This window comes from Dromiciops gliroides, chromosome 2, assembly GCF_019393635.1.
Source record: "Dromiciops gliroides isolate mDroGli1 chromosome 2, mDroGli1.pri, whole genome shotgun sequence".
NCBI lineage: Eukaryota > Metazoa > Chordata > Mammalia > Microbiotheria > Microbiotheriidae > Dromiciops > Dromiciops gliroides.
Genome location: NC_057862.1, coordinates 452,406,335 through 452,431,238, shown reverse-complemented (window position 1 = coordinate 452,431,238; position 24,904 = coordinate 452,406,335). Strand labels below are relative to the sequence as shown.

The 24,904-nt window shown below is 37.6% G+C and overlaps 1 protein-coding gene and 1 pseudogene across 1 annotated transcript; one reads left to right on the top strand and one right to left on the bottom strand.

Annotated features, from left to right (window-relative positions):
- Positions 1–463: 463 nt before the first annotated feature.
- On the bottom strand, positions 464–7,252 carry CBLN4 (cerebellin 4 precursor). Its single transcript, XM_043986253.1, is given in 6 exon segments — positions 464–1,790; positions 3,503–3,619; positions 6,712–6,791; positions 6,794–6,955; positions 6,958–7,027; positions 7,030–7,252. Coding segments are annotated over 6 exon segments (846 nt in total). The 5' UTR covers positions 7,249–7,252; the 3' UTR covers positions 464–1,592.
- Positions 7,253–10,353: 3,101 nt separating this feature from the next.
- Positions 10,354–24,525, top strand: LOC122739104 (annotated as a pseudogene).
- Positions 24,526–24,904: the final 379 nt, after the last annotated feature.

The window sequence follows — 24,904 nt, the reverse complement described above, 5'->3', positions numbered from 1 at the left end:
CTTCCTTATGTCCAATTCAATTCTATTCTTACTACATAAATCTTTTATAAGTATAACAGTCTCATACTAAACAACAAAAACAACAACAATAACAACATGGCACCACATAAGCATCTTCACTGAAATAAGACCTGGATGCATTCCAATGTTATTCAGTTGCTTAATTTTTAAAAATGTCTAGAGTTTTGCTCAGCATCACTCCTTCATATACTCATCATCGGCATGACAGTATGGACATTTTCTTTTTCCCCTCCACTTGGTATATCTTTCTGAAAGAATCATTTTCTAAGTTCATTGATTATCTTTCTACAAGCTGCCACCACTCCAGGACTTAGCAAGATTAAACAAAATAAAGAATCCATAGGACATTATCCCAAAATTTAAAAGGTCTTATTTAAATAGTAGCCTCCCAGAAAGAAATATGATAAAAATCTCCAAAACCCAAGGTAAAAAAACATCCAGCTAACATATATTGACCTTTATTCTGTGAACAGTGACATAATAAATAAATGAATGAACTCATATGACCTGTACAAAAGACAAGGAGATATTGCACCAAGTTTAGATATGGGATACTTAGATTTAATATTAGCTAAACATATGATCTACAAGTATATACAATTTGAGGAGTTAAGGCAAAACCAGATGATACCTAGAACACAACTGAAGGTTTGAAAAATAGACATAATTAAAAACAAGGGGATCTCATCTCCTCCTAATAAAGTGGTTGTGTCTAAGGAAAAAATCCCTTAGGCTTTTAATAAAGTGGTTATTATCAATCATGTTAATTAAAGTTGAACAATAATGTATACAATTTCCTGCAGAGGAGCATAATTTTGCCAAGGCTTGTGGATTGATCACTCAGAACATGGGTAAGCAACATTTTTTCCTTTGTCAGACTTATGATCTATTCTTGATATTATAAAATATAACTTGGAAAATATGAATCTTTCATGTATACAATTAAAATACAACTATGATGCATCCCCCTTTTCCCTCTTAGAACTGTCGTATTTGTGATCACTGATTCAGGGTACAAATATGGGTCAGTCATCCAACACTCTACATGTAGAGAAGACACAAAACCAGTCATTGAATAACAATTGCCAGTTATCTCAGGAGAACAAAACAAAGTTTGGAAAAAAGAAAAAAAACAAATAGAACCAACAGATCAATAAACAGTTCTTTGGCAGCAAGACACGAATTCTTGATTGAAGTCGGAATGCAAATTGTCCTAATTTATAGACCTGGTTGCCAGTCCTTTTAAAACCATGAAATTCCACACCTCCCATGACTCTGGTAAGTCCAGTCAATGAAATTCTGAATAAATCTTGCAAGCAGCTTCTGACTGTTAACATAAGCATAGATATGGATTGTCTGCTTAAAATCTCAGTCCATATATACTTAAACACACAAAAATTCCGTGAAACTTCCTACTGGTTCAGACAGGCCCCAGAGCCTTAAAGAGAATCCATATTCACCCATGAGAAACCAATAAGAAACATCAATCCAATGACGATAAAAATGATCTTCAAATAACAGAGGAAATTGGCTGCTCCACACCTGGATGGATGTCACAGAGAAATCAGACTTTATAGGGGGAATACCAGAAAGCCAGAAAACGTAGAATACTGCCATCCTCCAACCAGATTACCTTTCTCCAGTTTCAGGTAAACCTTATCCTCTTTATCTAGGTAGAGTAGGACTCCATTAGTAGCAGCTTCACGTGTAACATCCTTGTCTCCGGCGAATGCAGAAATTACTGGTTTTCCATTTAGCATCAGATTAACCTACAAGAAGAAAATCACTGAAAAACTCTAGTTAAAGGAAAAATATCTACTGGGGATTATAAATGGCATTGAGGGAATGAAAGATTGGGCAAAAGATCTAATGTTTAAAAAACATCACTCTCCTTTCAATTAAGGAACTTTATTTATTGGACTAAGGTTGTTTGCCAAGTTTGTGTTTTATTCCTCTGCAAGGATTTTTCTTAAAAACCAGAAGACAAATGGCATCTATCTAGAGCAGGTGAGGTATATAAAGCAGGGCCTCACTACAGTACCTTCATTAGAGATTTACCACTTCTGTTCAACCCCAATTTTTTGGCAATAAAGGAAGCATATACCTTTCTAGTATTTCACAGAAGAGGGACCACCCTAGTGACCTGATTAATCCAACTGCTGTAAGAGTCTGTCTAAACATTCACAGGTTAAGGTGCAGCAGTGATATGATTAGCACTGAAAAAAGCTATTTGTGAGGGTGTACAAAGTAAAATTCCTCCCACTCTGATCCTAGTCCCTGCTAGATTAATATCAATTTAAAAGTATTTGTAACAATAGTAATCAATGATGATAGAAACCACTGTAGATTTTAATAACTGGCATACAGCAAATGACTAACTCCATATTTTGCATCTACCTTCTCCTCCTACTATATTTCAACACTGCATCAAATCCTCATATCTGAATGAAACCTAAAATTGTGAAACATAAGGAGTTTGGATTGTTTCAGTTCTGGAAGTCTGTACCTTTATCTAGTACTCATTGTCCTAAAGCCACATGAAAGAAAGAAAATTTATAGCACTGATGGAAGGTTTACTTTAGAACTGTAGTTTGCTCTTTCATCTTCATGGACATATTACATAATATAAATCTCAGAAATTTAGCCAGAGTTTATTATGAAGATGTATAAGTAAAGAAAAACCTTTACTCCAAAAAAGTGAGTTCTGTGATTTAGGCATTGGCATATGCAAGCATGGCTGAGATGGCATGGCTCCTGCCTTTAAAGGCAATGATTTTCCCCCTTATTATAATAAAAATAGTATTGCTGCAGGGAAATCAGAATGGCCTGACTGTACTTCCTAAGATTCACTAATATCAAAATGATTAAAGATAAACTGTAATGATGGAGACAATTAAATTGCTTAACATATCCTGAAAGTTTATTTCATTCTTCACATATTTATTCCAAAGGTTTAATCACCAGCAAATAATGGAAATATGGTTCAAGAAAGATAAAGTATGTAAAAGATTTTGCAAATCTTATTGTTCCATATAATATTAGCTATCATTTTTATTACTATTATTATAATATTTGTTTATATTGAGCTTGGAGGAGCCTGTTCTCAAAATTGTCTCATTTCAAATTCAATGATTTTTTTTAATGAACTAATTAGCTTTAAAGGTGACATCCATTCAGAATATAAAAGATTTTTCTACTGGGATTCACTCCATTAAATGTGGCTAAACCACCTCTCTTAAGAGTTATGATTTGAATAACTTTTTATTACTATATCCATTGTCATTTTTTTCCTTCAATGATATAAGGAAGAGGCTTGGAATCTAGTTATTATTTACAAAGGTTACCATTTTGTTTGAAAAAACAAAAGACTTCATTTTGGTTCCCATATTTCCATCATAATTTAGAACCAAGACCATCTATAAATAAGTCCACTATTTGAATGGTTGTTTGAAGGGAGAGTTTTTATTTAAAATAAACATACCTGGATTGTTTGGCTCTGATAGACTTTGATTACATGAAAACTGAAACTGTAAATTCCTTTCCTTGGTGCTACAAAGACAGACTCCAATGTGAAAAAATTGCCCACATTTACTAGGATCTACAAATAAAAATACACAATAGTAATTAATATAAATATTCTTTCTTTCAGTACACACATACAAAAAAGACCATTGGTGGGGAATAAGGTGTAGAGGGTTGTTGATGAATGATTATGGACTTTTAAATCTCCAGTTGCATTTGTGAATTTTATTGTCACTTAAGTTACTTGAAAATGTACTCCTTTGTAGAAATGTCACTTTGGTTTAAAAATGGCATAGGAAAAATGTAACTGCAGTATAGAAGCAGCTCAAGTTCCAACAATGCTCACTTGGCTTAGAAATACCCAGGGAATGTGAGGGCCTACTTATATTAGTTTTATCTTATAAGTCAGATATAAGGCAACTGCCCTGAATTTACATTGCCACCCCCTAAAAGTCATTGATATGTCCAGAAGTGACGTTCCCAAGTCAACCAATCAGCCTCCATGGAATCTCTGCAATCGTCCTGAAAACATTTTAGAGATATGGGCATCCCTCCTTTTGGTGACATAATTCATGACACTTGATACTGGTACATGGAATACTAAGAATGACTGGATCACCTACAAGAATCTACGTACCCTCTGTCTAATTTCCTTGTCAATTCATCATTCTTATGGCATACAGGTCTGATGTTTAGTAGAGGATTATATGTCAGAAGATGCCAAAGAATGATAGGCAGAAGATAACATAAGAAACAGGTAGTGTTCAGGGTTTTGCATCATGGATGTAGCTATCTAATTCTTATTCAAAGTTCAAAGGTCATCTCATAAGGACCATATTGCCTGAAGATGAAGGAAGATAAAAACTTCATTCCATAAATTGAAGTAGCATTTTATTGACTATTGAAGCAATGTCAATAACACTAGACTGCTATAAGTACTTCATTCATCTAAATACATAATACACACACATGCACACACACACACACATACATATATATTACTTAGCTAGATTCTAAGGTTGCATTGTTTGTCTTTGAGCATGTATGTGTGTGTGTGTATCTGAATAGCCAGGATTTCTTTATTCTTCTCTAAGATATAAAATTCAAGAAAATAATTTGTTCCTATAAAAAATCTCTCATATATCAAATTCATATTCCTAATATCTCTTCTAACACACACTTTTAAATATTCTCTTTTCCAGTATATCTATATATCTATCTATATCTCTAGCTAGCTAGCTAGCTAGCTATCCACAATATAACCTCCTGCAAATTGGTCCAGTAATGTACTAGTATAGATCATTCACATACCAATAATACAGTGATGGTTGCCCAGTTGAATAAATTCTGTATAGCTGATCGCAATATGATGTTTTAATTTAGCCTAAGATTCCACTGTCTCTCAGATAAATATTCAGACTGCTTTCCTTTGACTTCATGATCAGTGGACTTAAGAGACAAAATCACTGGCTCTGTTAATCATACTAAACAGAGGGTTGTTGGAGATGTTTTTAGAGCACATTTAGAGTAATTTGAAGTGCTTAGTTGCATCTTTGTGATTTTAGTGCAAGTTGCACAACTCATTAGCGATAATGGAAATTGCTGATTAGTGTTGACTACACAGAACAGCTGATGTTGACTCTACATTATAATTAGAGCGTTTATCTTAACTATATTTATAACTGAATGTAGCTTGTTGTCACCAAGATCTATCACTATCTGCACAGAAGAGAAAACCTTTCCTCTTCTAATTGACAGAAAGGTCACTGGAAAGGAAGAGGAGATACTGAAGATGTTTCAAATGACCACAGCATTCTAGCATGAATTCATTCTACAATCAACGGTTGTTTTATGCTTTATTACCTTGGACTGGAAAAAAATGCACCCAAATCCAAAGGGTCACTTGAAATATGAAAATCCCATTTGTTCATTTTTAACTTCCCTCTTCCCACCCCACCCCCATGTTATGGACAGTGGGGTGGGGGACATTCTATACTTGCTGTCAGATATCAAGTGTTTTTTATAAGGAATTAAATAATTCATGCAAATCCCACCTCATTTCTTCCCCTTTGCCTTCTAGATATCATTTCACCTGGACTCCTGCCTATATAATGGGTATATATACATATATGTATACATTTATGTATAAATACATATGTGCATACACACACATACTTACAAATGTCTTTCCACAGAAGGGTGACTGACCAACTGGTCAGGTTATAGAATATGAATGTTTGGTGCTATTTGGGTTAGCAGCCAAAGTCTTCCCTCCTTTTTTTTTTCTTCCTACCAGCTATGGCTGAAGCAGAGCTGAAGTCTCTGGGAGTTCCCTCGGATCACAAACCCACAGGGACAGTCAACCAAGCTAAATAGCAGCACCGGTTAATCTAGTCCCAGAAAGCCCCTCTCTTTCCCACAATTTGCCAGGCAGGAGGCTCAGTGATGGTTTTGCCTTAGTAGAGAGAGGAAGGAAGGATTTGCTTCACTCCGTGTTTCCCAGGGGACCTCAGCAAACCTACTGGCATCCTTTCCCTCTTCTGTTCCGCAACTTTTCACAAAGTGCTAGAAAAGGGACCAAGTTCTACTTGGGCTACGGCAGCAAGAGAACTTAGAACGCGGGTATTGTTTGTCATGAGGGAAAGGAAATGGGAGGGAGAGGATCTGGAAGTCTCTAGGAGACCATGCAAGCAAAGGGAGCCTAGAGTGCAACTTCTTTGGGAAGCAGATCAATCAAATATTTATCAAACCTTATTGAAGGTACAACAACAGAGAAATCATGATACATAAACCAGAGAAGTGAGGAGTGGTAGAAATATGGGTCTTCGGAAGACAAGAGGAAAGCCCCCTGGACTGAAAGCCCCCTCAGCTTCCATGACCTGTTGCCACCAAACTCGACCTGAGATCTCTTCTCTTGCCCTTTTACTCTGCCGATGGCCAAGCCTGCCTTCTGGAAAAGACCAGGAAGGAACAGGTGGAGCTTGTCGGGAAGCTCCTGACCCAAGACAGGATCCCAGGGAGAGGGGTCGGGGGCCCTCTCCCCTGAGCCTAAATCATTTTCCCTCTTGTCCCTTCCTAGAAGGTTTGGCAAGGACTAGGCTCAGATCTAGGCAGCTACGATAGTGTCAAGTCTGCTTGAAGATCCCCACCCTGGACCCAGCTCTTGACCTGATCGAAGTAAATAATGCGTGTCTTGTTGCTCATCTCCGATGGCTCGTGGTTGGTGCTCCTCACGGCGGAGAAGGCACCTTGGAGTTGGCTGCCCGATCTGAGATCCCAAGGGGAGATGAGGAAGAGCCCTTGGCGTCTGTAGCCGGATTGGAGTCGCATACCACCAAACACTTGCCCTCCAGGACTATGGGCTCAGTGTCGTTCTGCGCCCACACAGGCAGCCCAGCAGGAGTCAGGGCTGGAGAACCGCTGGGACCATGGACAGCGCCTGGCTCCCGGAGCCCATCCTGAGCGACCTCGGCTGCAAGCCAGCAGGCCGCTCTTCGGCGTTAGCTCACTACCTTCCCGGACCCGGGAGCTCTGAAACCAACCAAAAGCAAGAGCAGGAGCGGGTGCAGGAACGGGAGCCGGAACAGCGGTGGCAGTAGCAGCAGCAGCGTAGCACACACTTCGACCAATTCTGTGGTTTAAAGTCAAAGTCTTCCTTCTAGCTCTCTCGCTCGCTCTGTTACCTTTGTCCTTTAAGGAGCTCATGCAGAACCCCTACCCCACCCTCCTCCCCAAATATTCAACCCTTCCTGATCCCCCGCACCCACCCTTTCCCTCGGCATCCAAAATGTCTCCCCCGAAAAATATTCTCACCCCAAACCCAAACACCCCAAACACACCCCAAGGTGTGTTATCGATGATGAAGGAAGACGTGAGAAAGAGAAATCAGAAGGAAACAAAAACCTCTGATTCTCCCATCATTTCTTCCATCAGACGCTCCTAGATGGCCTTGTTGAAGTCTGGCTAAAGCGAAATATGGACTACAGAGGTGGAAAGTGCCCCCTCGCCTACCCAGATCCTGAGTCTGATATCATGGCCAGGGCGTTTGCAATTCCTAGTTTCTCTTCGCCACAAATTCCCCAAAGCCTTATGTCATACCAACACAGTCCAACTATCGGCTCCCTGAGCAGACAGAGCCTGCGAGTGGATTACTGTAGGACCTGCTCCTGGGATGCAGAGTGTGTGTGTGTGTGTGTGTGTGTGTGTGTGTGTGTGTGTGTGTGTGTGTTTCTCCTTTAATGCCTTGGCACAACTTTCTCCCCACCTGGTACAAGAAAAAGAGTTGCAGAAACATGCACACACAGGTTATTTATAGGAAGAGCATGGGTTTGAGTTAGCTTACTGATAATCAGGTGTCAGCTTCAGAAAAAGTGAACTAGCCTAGAAAACCCTCACGACCTGTAATCAACGTGAACCTAAAGTACCAACTTCAAATATGACCTACTTATTTTTGTGAACTTAAGGACTCCTCTCCTACATCTTTCAGGAGTCTGCCTTGGTCGCGTGTGTGTGTGTGTGTGTGTGTGTGTGTGTGTGTGTGTGTGTGTGTGTGTATGTGCCCGCACACTCCTGCCTGTGTGTACAGATGTCTATAATCCTATATATTTCCCCAAAAACCCGCTCAGGGCCACACAAAGCCCTCTCCCCTTCCTCTTGATTTTCTGCAGCAGGCAAATGTGACTAATGCTCCCCCTAGCCCCTCCCGCAAAGGCGACTCCAGTGGGCGCAAGAATTGGGGATTGCCCTAGAAGTACATCCCTGACAGCCCGTTCTATAAAGATGAATGTGTCTCGGCTCCAGTTGCACTACGCTGCCCAGCGGTCCAGAAGGTCAACGCCTAACGCTGTAATACCTAGCGTGCAGTGCAAGTGTCTGTCCTCCAGGAATCCCTCCAGCCAAGCAAGCCAAGGCTGCGAAACCCAAAAGGGTCCCTTCAAGGCCAGGGCCACTGACTTCGGGCAGCCACTTATCCTTAAGGAAGATGCCCTTCGATTTCGTCATTTTGAGGAGCAGTACTGTGGCACCCATCCCAAAGGAAGAGGAAGAAAACAGGGAATTAGTTTAGCTTTATTAGCAAAGTAAGGTTCTTGGTTTGTTTGCACTTGATATTTTCCCCCTAAGCTTCATTGAGTAAAACCAGAATGGAGTATTACCTTTCTAATAGATGAGCTGGGTTCTCTCTCTCTCTCTCTCGTCTCTCTCTCTCTCTCTCTCTCTCATCTCATCTCTCTCTCTCTCTCCTCTCGTCTCTCTCATCGTCTCTCGTCTCTCTCCTCTCTCTCTCTCACACACACACACACACACACACACACACCACCATCATTTATACTGAACATCTGAATAAAACTGATTTAAGCACTCTTCACCTGCCCCATGTTCTCTAGATCTGTTCCATCAGTCCCCCTCTGAGAGAGGTTTTATAGATTTCAGATGATAAGATTAGGAATCACCATTTTACAGATGAAAAAATGAAAAAAGAGAAAAGAATAAGAAACTAGGCAAATGTCACAGCTAATATGTAGTGAATATAGGACTGGAATCCAAGAGTTTTAACTCCAGATTCAGGATTCTTTCTCCTAAAATCAGATCCTTTTCGTGGGATTTCCCTCTCCCTCCCTTGGTGGAGTCACCTGCCTGTTCTGGGCAGGGAGGAATAAGAAATTCATTCACATTAAAGTGCAAATGAATAATAATTCATAATTTAACTCAACTCAGTTCATTTCAGCAAGTATTTATTAAGCAGATACTAAATGTAAAGCACTATACCAAGGGACACAAATTAAAAAAAAAATCTACACAATTCCTGCACCTCGGAAAGCTTGAAATCAACTGGAGGGATGGACATGAACACAAATATAATCCAAGGTCAAAGATATGGTGCAAAGCAAAGAATCAGGCAAATTTCTCTAGAAATTAATGAGAAAGGAAAAAAAATTAAGGAAGGCAGTCTAGCAGTTCCAAATTTCAAGCTGTATTACAAAGCAGCAATCATCGAGACAGGCTGGTGGTTGTTACTGTTGTTCAGTCTTTTTTATCCAACTTTTTGTGAACCTATTTAGGATTTCTTGGTAAGAATACAGGAGTGGTTTGTCATTTTCTTCTCTGGCTAAGAAATAGAATAGTGGACCAGTGCAATAGATTAGATACACAACGCACAGTAGTAAATGGCCATAGTAATCTAATGTTAGATAAACCCAAAGATCTGAGTTTTGGGGATAAAGAACTTGATATTTGACAATAATTGCTGGAGAACTGAAAAGTAGTTTGACAGAAACTAGGCATAGACCAACATCTCATACCATCTACCAAGATAAGGTCAAAATGGGTAAATGACTTAGACATAAAAGGTGAAATCATGGAAAAATGTACCTCTCAGATCTATTGATAATGAAAGAATTTATGACCAACAAGTGAAAGAAATTACAGAGTATAAAATAAATAATTTTGATTGTGTGATATTAAAAACTTTTGCCCAAAAAAAACCAATAAATAAAGTCAGAATTAGATGGAAAATGGGAGACTTGGAGGGGGAATTTTGCAACAGGTTCCTGTGATAAAGGCCTTATTTCCCAAATATATAGGCAACAGCCAAATGTATAAAAATAAGAACCATTCGACTTTTGATAAATGGTCAAAGGATACAAATGACTGGTTTTAAGAAAAATAAATCAGAACCCATCAGTAGTCACATAAAAAGTGCTTTAATCACTATTGATTAGAGAAACTCACATTAAAACAACTCTGAAGTACCACCACACCTATCAGACTGGCTAACATGACAGAAAAAGAAAATGGCAAATGTTGGAGGGGATGTGGGAAAATCTGGATACCAATGAACTGTTGGTGAGTTGTGAACTAGTCCAACCATTCTGGAGAACAATTTACAACTACACCCAAAGGGCTATACAACTTTGCATACCCTTTGACCCAGCAATGCCACTTCTTTTTTTTTTTTAGTGAGACAATTGGGGTTAAGTGACTTGCTCAGGGTCACACAGCTAGTAAGTGTTAAGTGTCTGAGGCCAGATTTGAACTCAGGTACTCCTGACTCCAGGGCCGGTGCTCTATCCACTGCGCCACCTAGCTGCCCCAGCAATGCCACTTCTAAGTCTATATCCCAAAGAGATCAAAGAAAAAGAAAAATAAGTTATTTGGACAAAAAAATATTTACAGCAGCTCTTTTGTGTTGGCAAAGAATTGGAAATCAAGAGAATGCCCATCAATTGTGGAATGGCTGAACCAGTTATGGCATATGATTATAATGGAATAATATTGTGCTATAAAAGATGATGAACAGGATAGTTTCTGAGAAACCCGTAAAGAATTATATGAACTCATGCAAATCGAAGTGAGCAGAATCATAAGAACATTGTACACAGTAACTACAATGTTGTAAGGATGATCAACTGTGAAAGACTTAACTACTTTGATCAAGACAGTGATCCAATTCAAAGAACCCATGCCTAAAAAATGCTTTCCACTTTCAGAGAGAGAACTAATGAATTCTGAATGTATATTAAACATACTTTTAAAAATATCTTTATTGTTTTATTTTACTTATTTTTTCTTTTGTAACATGGCAAGTATGGAAATATGTTTTGCATAACTTCACATAAATAATTGAAATCAAATTGCTTTACTTTTCAAGGGGGAAGAATGTGGTAGGGAGAAAAGGAATTTGGAACTCAAATGTTTAAATGATTATTTTTTAAAAATTTACATGTAATTAAGAAATATTTAATGAAATAAGTAAAAATAACTTTAAAAATAAAAATTCAGAGTGAGAGAATCTTTTCAGCTGAGAAGGAGCCAAAAAGAGATCTGGAAAGCCTTCATGGAGAGTGTGGAATCCAAATTAAGTCTTAAAGGCATCATTCTGTCTCCTCCCCAAAAGAATATGCAATTGAGTCCTTATTTCTAATTGCAAAGATAATAAATTTTTCCCTATTCATGGAATTTCTAATATGGAATTTAGAAGAAGATATATTAATTAAAAGGAAAAGAAATGTGTGAGCAGTCTAGTTCTCAGTCCTCCTTGAATCGAACTATACTATATTGGGGAAAGTATTGCAAAGGGACTTAGGTGACCTAAGTATGGGTCTTGTTGCCATTACTGTCTGCTTTTATATATAGAAGATTTATGGAAACACATGGATAACAGATGTTCAAGATCAGAGGGTATTAATAAGATTTGACCTATACCTTTGGAAAGACTACTTAAATTGATGGCATAATATATTAATTGTAATATCAAACGAATGGGGAACATCTTCAGTGAAACCTTTTTGAGATCCCATTTCCCTATCTGTAAATGGGAAGACTAGACTAGATTATGATCTATAAGATTCTCCCTAGCTCTAATCCTATGGAACTACACCTGAGAAAGTGCTTTTCCTGCCAAAAAGCTATCTACATGTCCTCAATCTCATTTGTTTCCCTGTCCCTCAAGAAAAACCCTTTTCTTAAACTTTTAGAATAGGATTGATGTCAGCTAGGTGGCACAGTGGATGAAGCACTGGCCCTGGATTCAGGAGGACCTGAATTCAAATCCAACCTCAGACACTTGACACTTACTAGCTGTGTGATCCTGGGCAAGTCACTTAAGCCTCATTGTCCCCCCACCCCCCAAAATAAACTAATCACCAGCAATCCACAGTAATTTTTAACCCAGGAAGAACTGAGCAAAGCAAGAATATGGTTTTAGCTGCTACTGACCTTGCTAGTTTTCTATCAAGTTGACATTTGAAATATCTGAGAAATTCACTAACAAATTCAGGTGGGTTGTGTCCCATATTTTTAACCATTATGAGACATCCAGGTTGGGTTCCATCCCAGAGAGATTCATTTTGAGATTTTCAGTGGGGAGGTGGAGGAGAATATGGAACAAGCCAAGGAAAATCACAGTTCTTCAAAGGAGAGCTCAACTTGGAAAATAAGGGAGAAATGAATTCAGCATTCTGTAGAATGCTCTCTTTGATTAATAAATCTAATACTTGTTCTAGTCATTTTTAATCATATTATTCCATAGGAAGCAGGTCCCCCAAATCTAAGAGCATTAAGGATTTTTTTGCAGGGCAATGGGGGTTATGTGACTTGCCCAGGGTCACACAGTAAGTGTCAAGTGTCTGAGACTGGATTTGAACTCAGGTACTCCTGAATCCAGGGCCAGTACTTTATCCACTGTGCCACCTAGCTGCCCCCCATTAAGGATTTTTTAACAAAAGTTTCCTGTTTCTGAAAAAAGTTTGAATGTGATGGAAAAGATGTTCCACACAAAAAATATTCACTCTAAGGCCTTACCTGAAAAATAACCAAGCAAACTGCATGATAGAAAACTCCACACATGACTTATCAGTTATAGTTGCAGATCAGCAGTGCATAAATGGAAAGTCTAGAAAGGGAGAATGGCAGTGAGACTCACATTTTGCCAAAAATAAGGTCCATTGAGTAGCTTAATTACCATTTGCTTTCTAAACCCACAAGCATAAACCCAAGCAAAATTTTACTCTTCACTTTTGCAAATGGCTATAAGAAAAATTTCTATACAGATATGTATATGTTTATGTGCATGTTTAAATATGCCTGAAAAGTTCTGGAAGGTAGTGAATACCTACTTGGGGCCTTGAAGTAGAGCATTTTAATCCCTCTGGGATGAACTCCTTTTTTAAAGACAACGTTACCAACAAAATCACTTTCAATTTCTTCTTTTGAGGAGTGAGATAGGTTTGAGGCAATCCATTTGAACTCTGAACCAGCCTCAGACTTAAACAACATGTATTTGTAAGACTACTCGAAGGTCCTATTTCTTTAACATCTATATCTTTCCAGAGTTGATGTATGGACATTAGTCATAGAATACTGCAATCTTCAATGTTTGAAAATTATAGGCAAGTTGAAAAGCAATTGAAAGGTGCATGGTAAAACAGTATTATTTACAAAAACTTGCCCATATTGGGCAGCCAGATGGCACAGTGGATAGAGCACTGGCCCTGGAGTCAGGAGTACCTGAGTTAAAATCCAGCCTCAGACACTTAATATTCACTAGCTGTGTGACCCTGGGCAAGTCACTTAACCCCAACTGCCTCACAAAATAAAAAAAAAACTTGCCTATGAGAAGTCATATGAAAACCATCAACAAATATATATGTAGGGGCACAGTGGATAAAGCACTGGCCCTGGATTCAGGGGGACCTAAATTCAAATCCAGCATTGACACTTGACACTTACTAGCTGTGTGACCCTGAGAAAGTCACTTAACTCTCATTGCCCCCCCAAAAAAAAATACATCTGTAACTGGAAAATGACCTAGGCCATGCCTGTAGTGCAAGTATACATAACATTATAGACATTCTTTGTGTGACATCATCATGAGCTTAAGAGTATCCACAAAAAGTTTCTAGTGTATTTGATAAGTTTTGCATGAAGGATTTATGGAAATGAATAGACAAGAATTGCCCAGGGGGAGAAGGAATGGAGCAGTTGTGATCTGTACTGGTAGAAGGAGTTGCCATACAGATGAGAGCTGGGATCCATCAAAGCATTGAGCTATTCACAGTCATTTAACATAAGTTGGTAATGCTACTCAAGTAAGTTTGTCAGCCATATTTATAGAGATTAAAATATATTATCTTTTGTAGGGCTAGGACAGTGGCATGGATCATGGCATAAAAGAAAAAGCATGATACCGAGAGCCAAGACACCACAATTCCAGTGCTAGCTCAACCACTAGCTGATTTTGCAGCATAATATAGTTGTGGTAACTGGATTTGTAATCAGAGGATTTGAGTTCTAATTTCATCTTCACTACTGACCGCCTGAGAGAACTTGTACAAGTCACTTAACCTTTCAGAATAGCAATTTTCTCATCAGTTAAATGAGTTTTGACCCTATAACTTCTAGAGTTCCTTTCAACCCCATATCTATGATCCTCTGACCTTGGGCAAGTAACTCCTGCTTGCAGAACTTCAGTTTGCTTATCTACAAAAGGAGCAAGTTGGATTAAATGGCCAGCAAGGTCTTTTTCAGCTCTTCCATTGTATGACTTCATTGTTTAAAAATTCTGGTTGGGGACACTGTTGGAAAACTATCTTCCCTCCTTCACTACAGATCAAAGAAAGAGGCAAAATAAATTAAAGTTCTCTCTGTGTGTCTCATTGCCTCTGTTTCTCTCTCTTTGTCTTTATCCTATACCATCTGTAAAGTATTTTAATACAATTGAAGTCCACACCAAAATGTCATTTAGTTTCAAGGTGAGCAAGATGCACCAACAAATAAAACCGAGTAGAAAAAAATTTTGGAATAAGAGGTTTTAAATAAAGCTCACAAAAAAATGCTATTCACCAGAACAAATAAATAAAGTATGGGAAAGTAGGAAATTACAATTAAAAGGAGTGATTATGTGAAAAAATGTTAGAAACTTGTTCCCTACCAGCTATGGACATTAATTTCAATGGAGAATCTGATTGCTTCTAGAATTGCTCAGGATTTTTTAAAGCATATGCTAAGCAGGTATAATAAAGACACTATGTCTTTGATTACCTTTTCCAACTATATCTCTAATTGTAATAATACCAATAAATTACATACTTAACTTATTTATATTTGTCCTGGGTCTCCCTGAAGATGTTCCCCCATTTATCTGATATTTCAACTTATATATTATCGCATCAATCCTTCAATGGTGTAGCTCAAACTTGATACCCTCCCAGCTGTTATCCATGTGTTTCCATAATCCTCTGTAGATAAAAGACCCAACAATCTGAAAACCATTCTCTGATTCTTTAAGTATTCTATGTGCAACTTTTATAACATGTGGTCTGTCCATCTGTTATCCTTATTTTTCCTACATGACTGCCCCACCTCCTTTTCAGATAACACATTTCCTGAATAATCTCCTTCATGACAATTCTTGTGGAAAGCCATGAAGAGATATCTGATCAATGATACAATGATTGTGATACTTTAATGCCTCAATGGAAGTGTCATTTCCATTATTTTGGAATAAATTGCCTCTTTGTATTTAGAGGCATTATATATCTGTGAGGACAATGGAGCATATAGTCCATTCTTTGGATTCCCACTTTCCCAGAAGTTTTTTTTCACATTTTTCATAATAATATTAACAACAATCATAGTTTTCATAACTATTTCACATTATAGCTTGCAAAGCATGTTCTTCATAAGAAGGTAAATTGTGTCTGATTACTCCTATTTCATCAATTGGTGAACTGAGGCTTAAAGAATATTTTATATTCTCCTATTAGATAATAAGGTATCTCACAGATAACATTGTAACCCCAGTACTAGTTAAGAAAGTGTAACACCTTTTCAATTCTGGGTCATAAATTGACTATATTTAACACTGTTCTGGATTGTCCTATATTTGTTAATTAGGTACCTGCAGGATTCTTGAAAAGCATCTAAGGTACACCACCATGATTTTTAGATCACTTAGATATGGCCATCCCATTTGGCTGACAGCCTCTCAAACAACAAAAACCCACCAACTAACTTAACTTTCTTAGCCATCTGTCTGTTGGATAAATAGCTACCTCTTGGATGGACCAACTCATTACTTAAGCAGCTGGTCTTTTTTCTATTGGCGAAGCTGAATCACTTCTGGGCTGGGTCCAGTGTTTCTGGGCCAACATCATGGATTTTCTAGGTCTTTACTAAGTCTTTGTAAATTCTTCTAAGATAAAATTGAGAAAAACTGAGGACATTAAATAGTGAATTGAAAGAATTTAAAGATTTTCATCCTTCATAAGTCACTCTTGAATTACTCTTTTTCTTCACTTCTTTTTTTCTCTTTTTCCAATTTCATGACTCTTATTCAGTCTGCTTTTCATCTTCTGCTTTAACTTCTTTTCTTCTTTTTGTTCTCTTACACTTTATAGTGATAAGATTTTTAGATAGAAGGAAACTTAGATGATTATTTATCCAGCTCCCTCTTTTTATAGATGAAGAAACTGAGGCCCAGAGAAAGTAAAGTGATTTATCAAAGGACACAGAGCATAATTAAAAAACATAACTATGTATAAGGCACCTTGCCAGTTGCTGTGAACCTAAAAATGAAAATAAAACATCTTCCCTCAAGGAAGTTACATTCTATCAGGGAACACAAATGAATCTAGTACAAGGAAAATTAAAGCAGGAGAGAATTCAATCTAGCATTATCAGAGAAAAACTTCCAAAAGGAGGTGATACCTCAGTTGAGCTTAGAAGGAAAACAAGGTTCCTGAGAAGCAAATATGAAAAAGTAATATATCCTAGGTATGGAGGATAATTTGTGCAAGTTCACAAAACTAGGAAATGTAGTACTGAGTTCATGGAATGGTGTGTACTCCCTCTTGGATGAAACATAGAGTTAATAAAATGGGGGAGGGTATGAAATAAGGTTGGAAAAGCAAGTGGAAGCCAGACTATGTAGAGTCTTAAATGTCAAGCTTATTTCCTTCCTTTTTCCCCTTCTGTCCTTCATTTCTTTCTTCCTCCCTTCTAAGCTAAGGTATTTGCATACTATCGTACTGATAATGGGAAGTCACCAGAAATTTTCAAATAATAGAAAGCATAATAAGACCTGTGCTCCCGGAATATTATTTAGGAATATGGGTGGAATATGGGTAGAAAAGGGGAGAGGAGAGACAAAAAGTAGGGGGTTGGGTAGGAGGCTTTCATAACAGTCTAGGCTAGAGGTAATTGATGTATGAACTACAAAAGTTTCTGTGTGAATAAAAATAGGGAACAGATTCTAGAGATGTTGTAGCAATATAATCAACAGGGCTTGATGACTGATTCTATATAGGGTTTGAGGGAAAGAGATTAAAAATCATGGAGGTTATAAACAGGAAATCAAATCCAGGTCCTCTCATTTAAATGTTAACTCCATTTTCTTTATACTACGATACTTCTCCTATAAGCTAGAAAGTGTGTTGGCTAAATCAAGACCTTTTTTTGAAAGAAATAAAGGGTAAAACCGTAATAATTCACTGGCCTTTATACTCCATTTTTGTTTCATGAACACTAAAGATATTTTCCCCTATATTCTAACCTTGTACATTCAAGTCAGGAATTTAATTTTATTTATGTTTATGTCTATGTACATATGAGTTTTCTGCTTCTTACAGACCAATATCACTAGTAATAAAGACCCTGCCAATTTGTATGGGGGGATTCTGGTGATTGCTGATACAATTCAACTAATTTCTTCTTGATGAGTATCAAAGTGAAGCAGAAATGGAGAGACACTACTACCTCCAAGATGAAGTGACTTTGATTTTTCTAATTACCCTGGGGCCATATAGAATAGTAGCTAGAGGGACAGCCATGGAATCAAATGACATGGGTTCAAGTCTTTCTTCTGACATATAGTTGTTTATCTGACTACAAGAAAGTTATTTAGCTTCCCAGTGTCCCATATAATCCTCTAATCCAATCTGCTGATTTGCATCAGTTGATGGAGTTTCAATTGAAGAAATTATAGATCTTACTCTCCTCCCCCCAAAAAAAGAACCCAGGATTCCATTTCAGCAGTCCCAAAGGGAAAAAAACAATTATTTGCTTAAGTTTTCTGGTTGGTTGGAGTCTTAATAAATTGGAGTTGATTGTTTTTTTTTTTAATTTAGGTGGAGGGGAAAAATGTCATCCTGAGAATAAACCCATTTTGCTAGATTAATCAGACCAAAAATTATCTTCTTGCGAAGTGGAGACTTCCTAGTCACTAGTTAATTTCCTCAGCACTTATAGACACATGATTTGATACCAGTTATAAATGTTTATGAAAAAAACAAATCTTGCTCAACAAGTTCAGGGTTAAATTGTATATAATCTTTCATAAAAAATATAAATTTGTTTTGAATAAGTAAAGTGCAATAGTCTTAAAAGAGAATTCTCAATGTTGAGGAGAGGGAAGAAAGGCATATGCCTAAGGGTAAAGTTAGGGCCATTATAATGATTTTTTTCAGGGAGAGTGCTATGAAAGAACACTTTCTCTGAGCAATACCACACCAATCTCAGGAGAGGTTATACAAAGGTCTCTAAAAGGCAAATAGTTCCCAAGACGATTGGAGTCAGGTAGGGATGGAGAGACATATCCAAAGAAAGTACAACCTGGCATTAGAAGGCATGAGTGATTATTAAAGAAAAGGAAGTAGAATGGATTCTCTCTCTCTCTCTCTCTCTCTCTCTCTCTCTCTCTCTCTCTCTCTCTCTCTCTCTCTCATTTTTTTTAGTGAGGCAATTGGGGTTAAGTAACTTTCCCGGGGTCATGCAGCTAGTGTCAAGTATCTGAGGCCGGATTTGAACTCAGGTCCTCCTGAATCCAAGGCCAGTGCTCTGTTCACTGTGCCACCTAGCTGCCCAGAATGGATTCTCTTGACTCAGGATACATAGTGATTCCCACCACCACAATAACTTTTAAGAGTGAGGCCAACTCAAGGAATTGGAAGTTATGGGGATGCCCATCAATTGGGGGAATGGCTGGACAAATTGTGGTATATGAATACAATTGAATACTATTGTGCTGTAAGAAACAATGAGCAGGAGGAGTTCAGAGAAACCTGGAGGGTCTTACACGGGCTGATGATGAGTGAGATGAGCAGAACCAGAAGAACATTGTACACAGTATCATCAACATTGTGTGTTGATCTACTGTGATGGACTAGATTCTTCTCACCAATGCAATGGTACAGAAGAGTTCCAGGGAACTCATGATAGAGAGGATCTCCAAATCCAGGGAAAAAAAAGAACTGTGGAGTATGGATGCTGAATGAACCATACTATTGCTTTTGTTTTTGGTGCTGTTGTTTTTCTATTTTGAGGTTTTTCCTCATTGCTCTGATTTTTCTCTTATAACATGACTAATGCAGAAATATGTTTAATGTTATTGTGTTTGTGTGTGTGTGTATATATATATACATATATATACATACATACATACATATATATATATATATATAACCTATATCAGATTACCTGCTGTCTAGGGGAGGGGGGAGGGAGGGGAAGGAGGGAGAAAAATCTGAAATTGGAAAGCTTCTATAAACAAAAGTTGAGAACTATCTTTACATGTAACAGAAAAAAATAAAATACTTTATTAATAAAACACACACACACACACACACACACACACCAAGAGTGAAGCCAACCACTGAAGTAAAAACCAATCCAAACAAAATAAAACAGAGAGAGAGAGCGAGAAATGATATAGATAGATGCCCAAATAAAAGGGGTAATGGGTTGATATGTACAAATTTGATAAAATTGAAATGAGATAGAAGAGAAGGTCCAGATTTCGCAGTTCAAAAGCTATTTCTTTTATCATGTGCATAAAGAGAATAAAGAAGAAACAAGAGAAGGTATAACCAAGGAAAGGGACAATAGAAATCATAAGAGACTTAAAAAGAATATACAGAACTAGCCCAGAGTGGATCAGGGTGCTAAGATGGGGGCAGTGTGAGTTGCATGTTCCCAAGTGTCTACTGTCCTGGGCCGTCCAGTCTAACAGAATGAGGGACAGACTGGACGGACGGAAGCTGCTGCCACAGGAAACATCTTCAATGATGAAGTTCCCATCAGAGACTATAAGACTGATGAGAAAAACTTTGTGGTCATCATGGTGACTAAGGCCATAGCTGGGCTTGCCACTTCAGCACCTCCAGAGCTGTCTGCCCCTGCTGCTGCCAACACCCTGGAGCCCTCCACACCTGCCTCACCAGCTCCCACCATTGTTACCATGCCCCTACCCCTACCAGTTCACAGTGAGGAGAAGAAGCCCACAGAAAAGGCAGCTGCTGGGACACCTCCAGAGGCTGGGCCTGGCTCTCTTCCCTCTTCAGGGTGCAGCAGGCAGGAGGATGATGAAGCCTTTACAGGAGTGGCAGGCTCCAAGTTTGAGACAATGCTGACCAAAATCACGGGCTAGGAGCGGGAGCATGTAGTGGCTGTTCTGAGAGCTAGTTACAACAAATCCCATCAGGCTGTAGAGTACTTGCTGATGGGGATCCCAGAGAGTCCAGAGCCTGAGAGTGGCCTTGTACAGGAGAGCCAAGCCCCTGAGCAGCCTTCCCCAGAGGGAGGTGAGAACACCCTGGAATTCCTCTGTGACCAGCCTCAGTTCCAGAACAAGTGACAAGTAATTCAGTAGATCCCAGCCTTGTTGCCATCCGTGTTATAGCAGCTAGGCCAGGAGAACCCCCAATTACTGTAGCAAATCAGCAGGCACCAGGAACAGTTCATCCACATGTTAAATAAGCCCCTAGTGGAGCTGACAGACATTTCCGATAAGGAAGGAGAGGTTGGGGGCATTGGAGAGGAATCTCCTCAGATGAATTACATCCAGGTCACACCACAGGAAAAAGAAGCCATAGAGAGGCTGAAAGCCCTGGGGTGTCCTGAGAGCCTGGTGATCTAGGCCTACTTTGCTTGTGAGAAAACTGAGAACCTGGTGGGGATTTTTTTCCTGAGTCAGAATTTGATGATGAATGATGCAGAGAGAGAGGGAGGGAAACCAAGCTCACCCCCCCACACCCTTACCCCCCACTGCCAGCAAAAACATTTTATAGAAAACAAACAAATATATATATATATGTACACACACACGTATATGTATGCATGTATATATACACACATGTTCATATATACGTGTATATATGAATATATACATGTTTTTATATACACTCTTATATTTATAGTTTTATATAGAAAGAAATAAAAAGAATAGAAATAAGAGGATAGAAAAAGTAAATGAAAAAATATTGGAAATGGCTGTCACGAAAAATGTTGTTTGAAATTAGAGTTATGAAAGTGGTAAAAGTTTTGAAGTAATACACACCCAAATTTTGAGGAAGAGGGAAAGGGGATCCAAAGAAGAGGCATTGGATAGAATTTGTGGGAATAGACTAGCATCAAAGCATTATAAGAAAAGATACAAAGTGCTCACTTTAAAAGGGGAGGAGGAAGCAATTGATAGAAAAAAAAAGAAATGGAGGAAAACAGAAATTTAACAACCATGACCTTAAATGTAAATGGGTTCAATAATGCAATAAAATGGGAAAAAAATGACAAGATGAACAAGAAAATAAAGCCTGACAATTTGCTGTATATAAGATATACATCTAAAAATAATAATGACAGATATAGATTAAAAATGAGAGACTGAAACAAAAGTTACTTTGCATCAGATTATGTGCCTAAAAGCAGAGGATACAGTCTTACCATCAGACAAAATTAAAAATTCACAATGTCAATAAGCAAAACAGGGAAACTACATTACGTTTAAAGGCAGAATGGAAAATTATACATACACACACACATATGCATGAAGTGGCACAGCAACTAAATTCAGAAATGAAAAGTTAATTGAGTTACAAAGAGAAATAGATAGAAAAGCAATAGGTATATGAGGATTTGGGGAAAAGATGAATTTTATTTTGGACATGTTGTGTTTAAGATATTAACAAGACGGGCAGCTAGATGGAGCAGTGGATAGAGCACCGGCCCTGGAGTCAGGAGTACCTGGGTTCGGATCCGGCCTCAGACACTTAACACACACTTACTAGCTGTGTGACCCTGGGCAAGTCACTTAACCCCAATTGCCTCACTAAAAAAAACAAAAAAACAAAAAAAAAAACACAAAAAAAAAGATATTAACAAGACATCCCATTAGAAATGCATACTAGGCATTTGGAAATACAAGACTAGAGGTTAGAAGAAAAGTTAGAACCAGACAAATAGATCTTAGAGTCATTTGCATAGAGACAACAGTTGGAACCTGATGAGATAACTGAGTGAAATTGTATAGAAAAAGGAAAGACCCAAAGGCAGAGCCTTGATGGACACTTAATGTTAATAGAAATTATGTGGATAAAGATCCAACATAGGAGGATGAAAAGAAACAGTTCAACACATAGGAGTACAACCAGGAAAGAGCAGTATCACAAAAGCCAAAAATAATAATAATAATAATATCTAGGAGGGAAAAAAATCATTGACTGTCAAAAGCAGCAAAGGTCAAGAAAGATTAGGATGGAAAGAAGGCCATTTGGTGAATAAAAGATCACTGAAATCATCTGAATTATTTCTTCAAAATTAATTCAATAGCCCTGCATTTGATAAATCCAAAGGCATAATCTACTTGGAGAATTACTCTCATTTGACAATAATAAACAAGAAAGCTTGACAAGGTATACTAGAAAACGTATAGGCAAAAAAGGAGGTGAAGCTCAGTTATAATTTATACAATAAAGGAGTTGAGGTTAATTATACCTAAATATAAGTTCTAAATGGAAACATGATCTAAATATAGAAGACATCATAAAACAGAAGAGAATAGAAGGTACTTTTCATAGTTATGTCTAAAGGAAGTGTCTTTAATCAAACAAAGAATAAAAAAACACAAAATTTAAAGAAGAAAATTTCAATTTCCTGAAACTAAAAAAGATTTTACACACAAAAAATCAATATAATTAGGATATTTTGATTGAGATAAAATCTTTGTATCAAATTTTAAAAGCCTGACATCTAAGATATATAGGAAATTATAACAAACATATGAGACCAAGAACTATTGGCCAATGAACAAGTAGTTATAGGATATGAGCATACCATTCTTCAAAGAATTATAATTTTTTCAAAATTATGTGAAAGAATGCTCAATATCACTTAAGAAAGAGATGTGCAAATTAAAACAATGTGTCACTTCATGCCAAGGAAATTGACAAAGATAACAAGATAAAGAAATAGTCACTGGTGAAAGGGACACTAAGAGGCTTGAGTTGTCAATTGATGCAAGTATTCTGAAAAACAATTTGTTGTTTGTTGCTGTTCCTCAGTTGTGTCTGACTCTTCGAGATCTCATTTAGGGTGTCCTTGGTAAAGATACTGGAGTGGTCTGCCATTTCCTTCTCCAGCTCATTTTACAGTAAGGGAAACTGAAGCAAACACAGTTAAATGACTTGTCCAAGGTCACATAGCTAATAAGTAAGTGTCTGAGGCCAGGAAGATGAGTCTTCGTGACTTTAGGTACAACATTCTGAACCACTGAATTACCTAGTGGCCCTAAAAAACAACTTAGAATTATGAAAACAAAAGGACTAAAGCACCCATACTCTTTGAACCATGCAAAGACAGGTTTGACAGAAAGAAAAGTCTTATACAATAAAATCTTGATAGCGACATTTTATAGAATGGGAGCAAAGTTAAAAGTTATATAGATGTATATTGACTGAGAAATGGCCAAATGAATTGTGGTACATGAGAATACTGGAATATTAATGCATTATAAGAAATGACAAATAAAAGAATTTCAAAGAAACATAAGAAGACATGAAAGGAAATGAATAAAAAAAGCAAGAAGGATCAGTGAAAACTATACACATATATGTGTACATATATGGATCCATATTTGCGTGTATATATAACATGTAAATAAAAATAACCAAACAATTAAACTGAATAATATATAATCATAATGATTAATCTGGGCCTCAGAGAGAAATGGAAAAAATTAAATGGGACATTATGAATAAGGAATATTGGATACACTGGTTCAATTAATATTTAAATTTGTTTTAACTAACTTTTTTATTAAAAAGAAAACTCACTAAATTGGGGGTATACTATATTCAGAAATCAATGTGATATAAAAAATGTAAACAGTTAAACTTTTATTAAATAAGAAATAGTTATCTTTAAAATGAGAATGACTTAAATAAGTAAATTGAATTTCCTCTGTCACCTTCCTATCAAAAATAAACAAACATAAAACAAGTTTAGAAACACACCGTGTGCATGTGCACAAATACAGGTACAAAAAATGGATTTTCTGAAATATTTGCTGGAGCAATAGTTTCTTGCTGTTTACTGTTCCAGCTGTTATGTGGCCAAGGGCCTTCAGGGACAAAGAGAAAGTTAAACAACAAAGACTGGAGGCAGAATGATGTCTTCCACACAGCTGTAGCAGGGGACCTCAAGACACCATTGTAAGGGCCACCAATCTGCTATCCCTAGAGCCTCCTTTATAACAAGTCAGTGCCAAAGAAGTCAGACACTTGAGCAATTAAAATTGGAACATGACTTGCCAAAGTCCAATCCAAACACTGTTTCTGCAACTAAGGTTCCCATTGCTATGGAAACACTGTCATGTCAATTTTTCCCCCAAAAAAACTCCACACTTCACAAAAGCAGGAGATAGTCTCAAGCCCTATGCAAACTCTCTGAGTCTGTACAAAAAGAGTCTGAGAGAGCTAAGCCTATGCCAATCCTACTGCTTGACTGCAGTTTTAAATTAGGCAACTTCTCCCACAATGAAAGGGTTCTTTCCCTTAATGTCTTCAGAAGGAAGAGCTATAGAAGTCATTCAGCT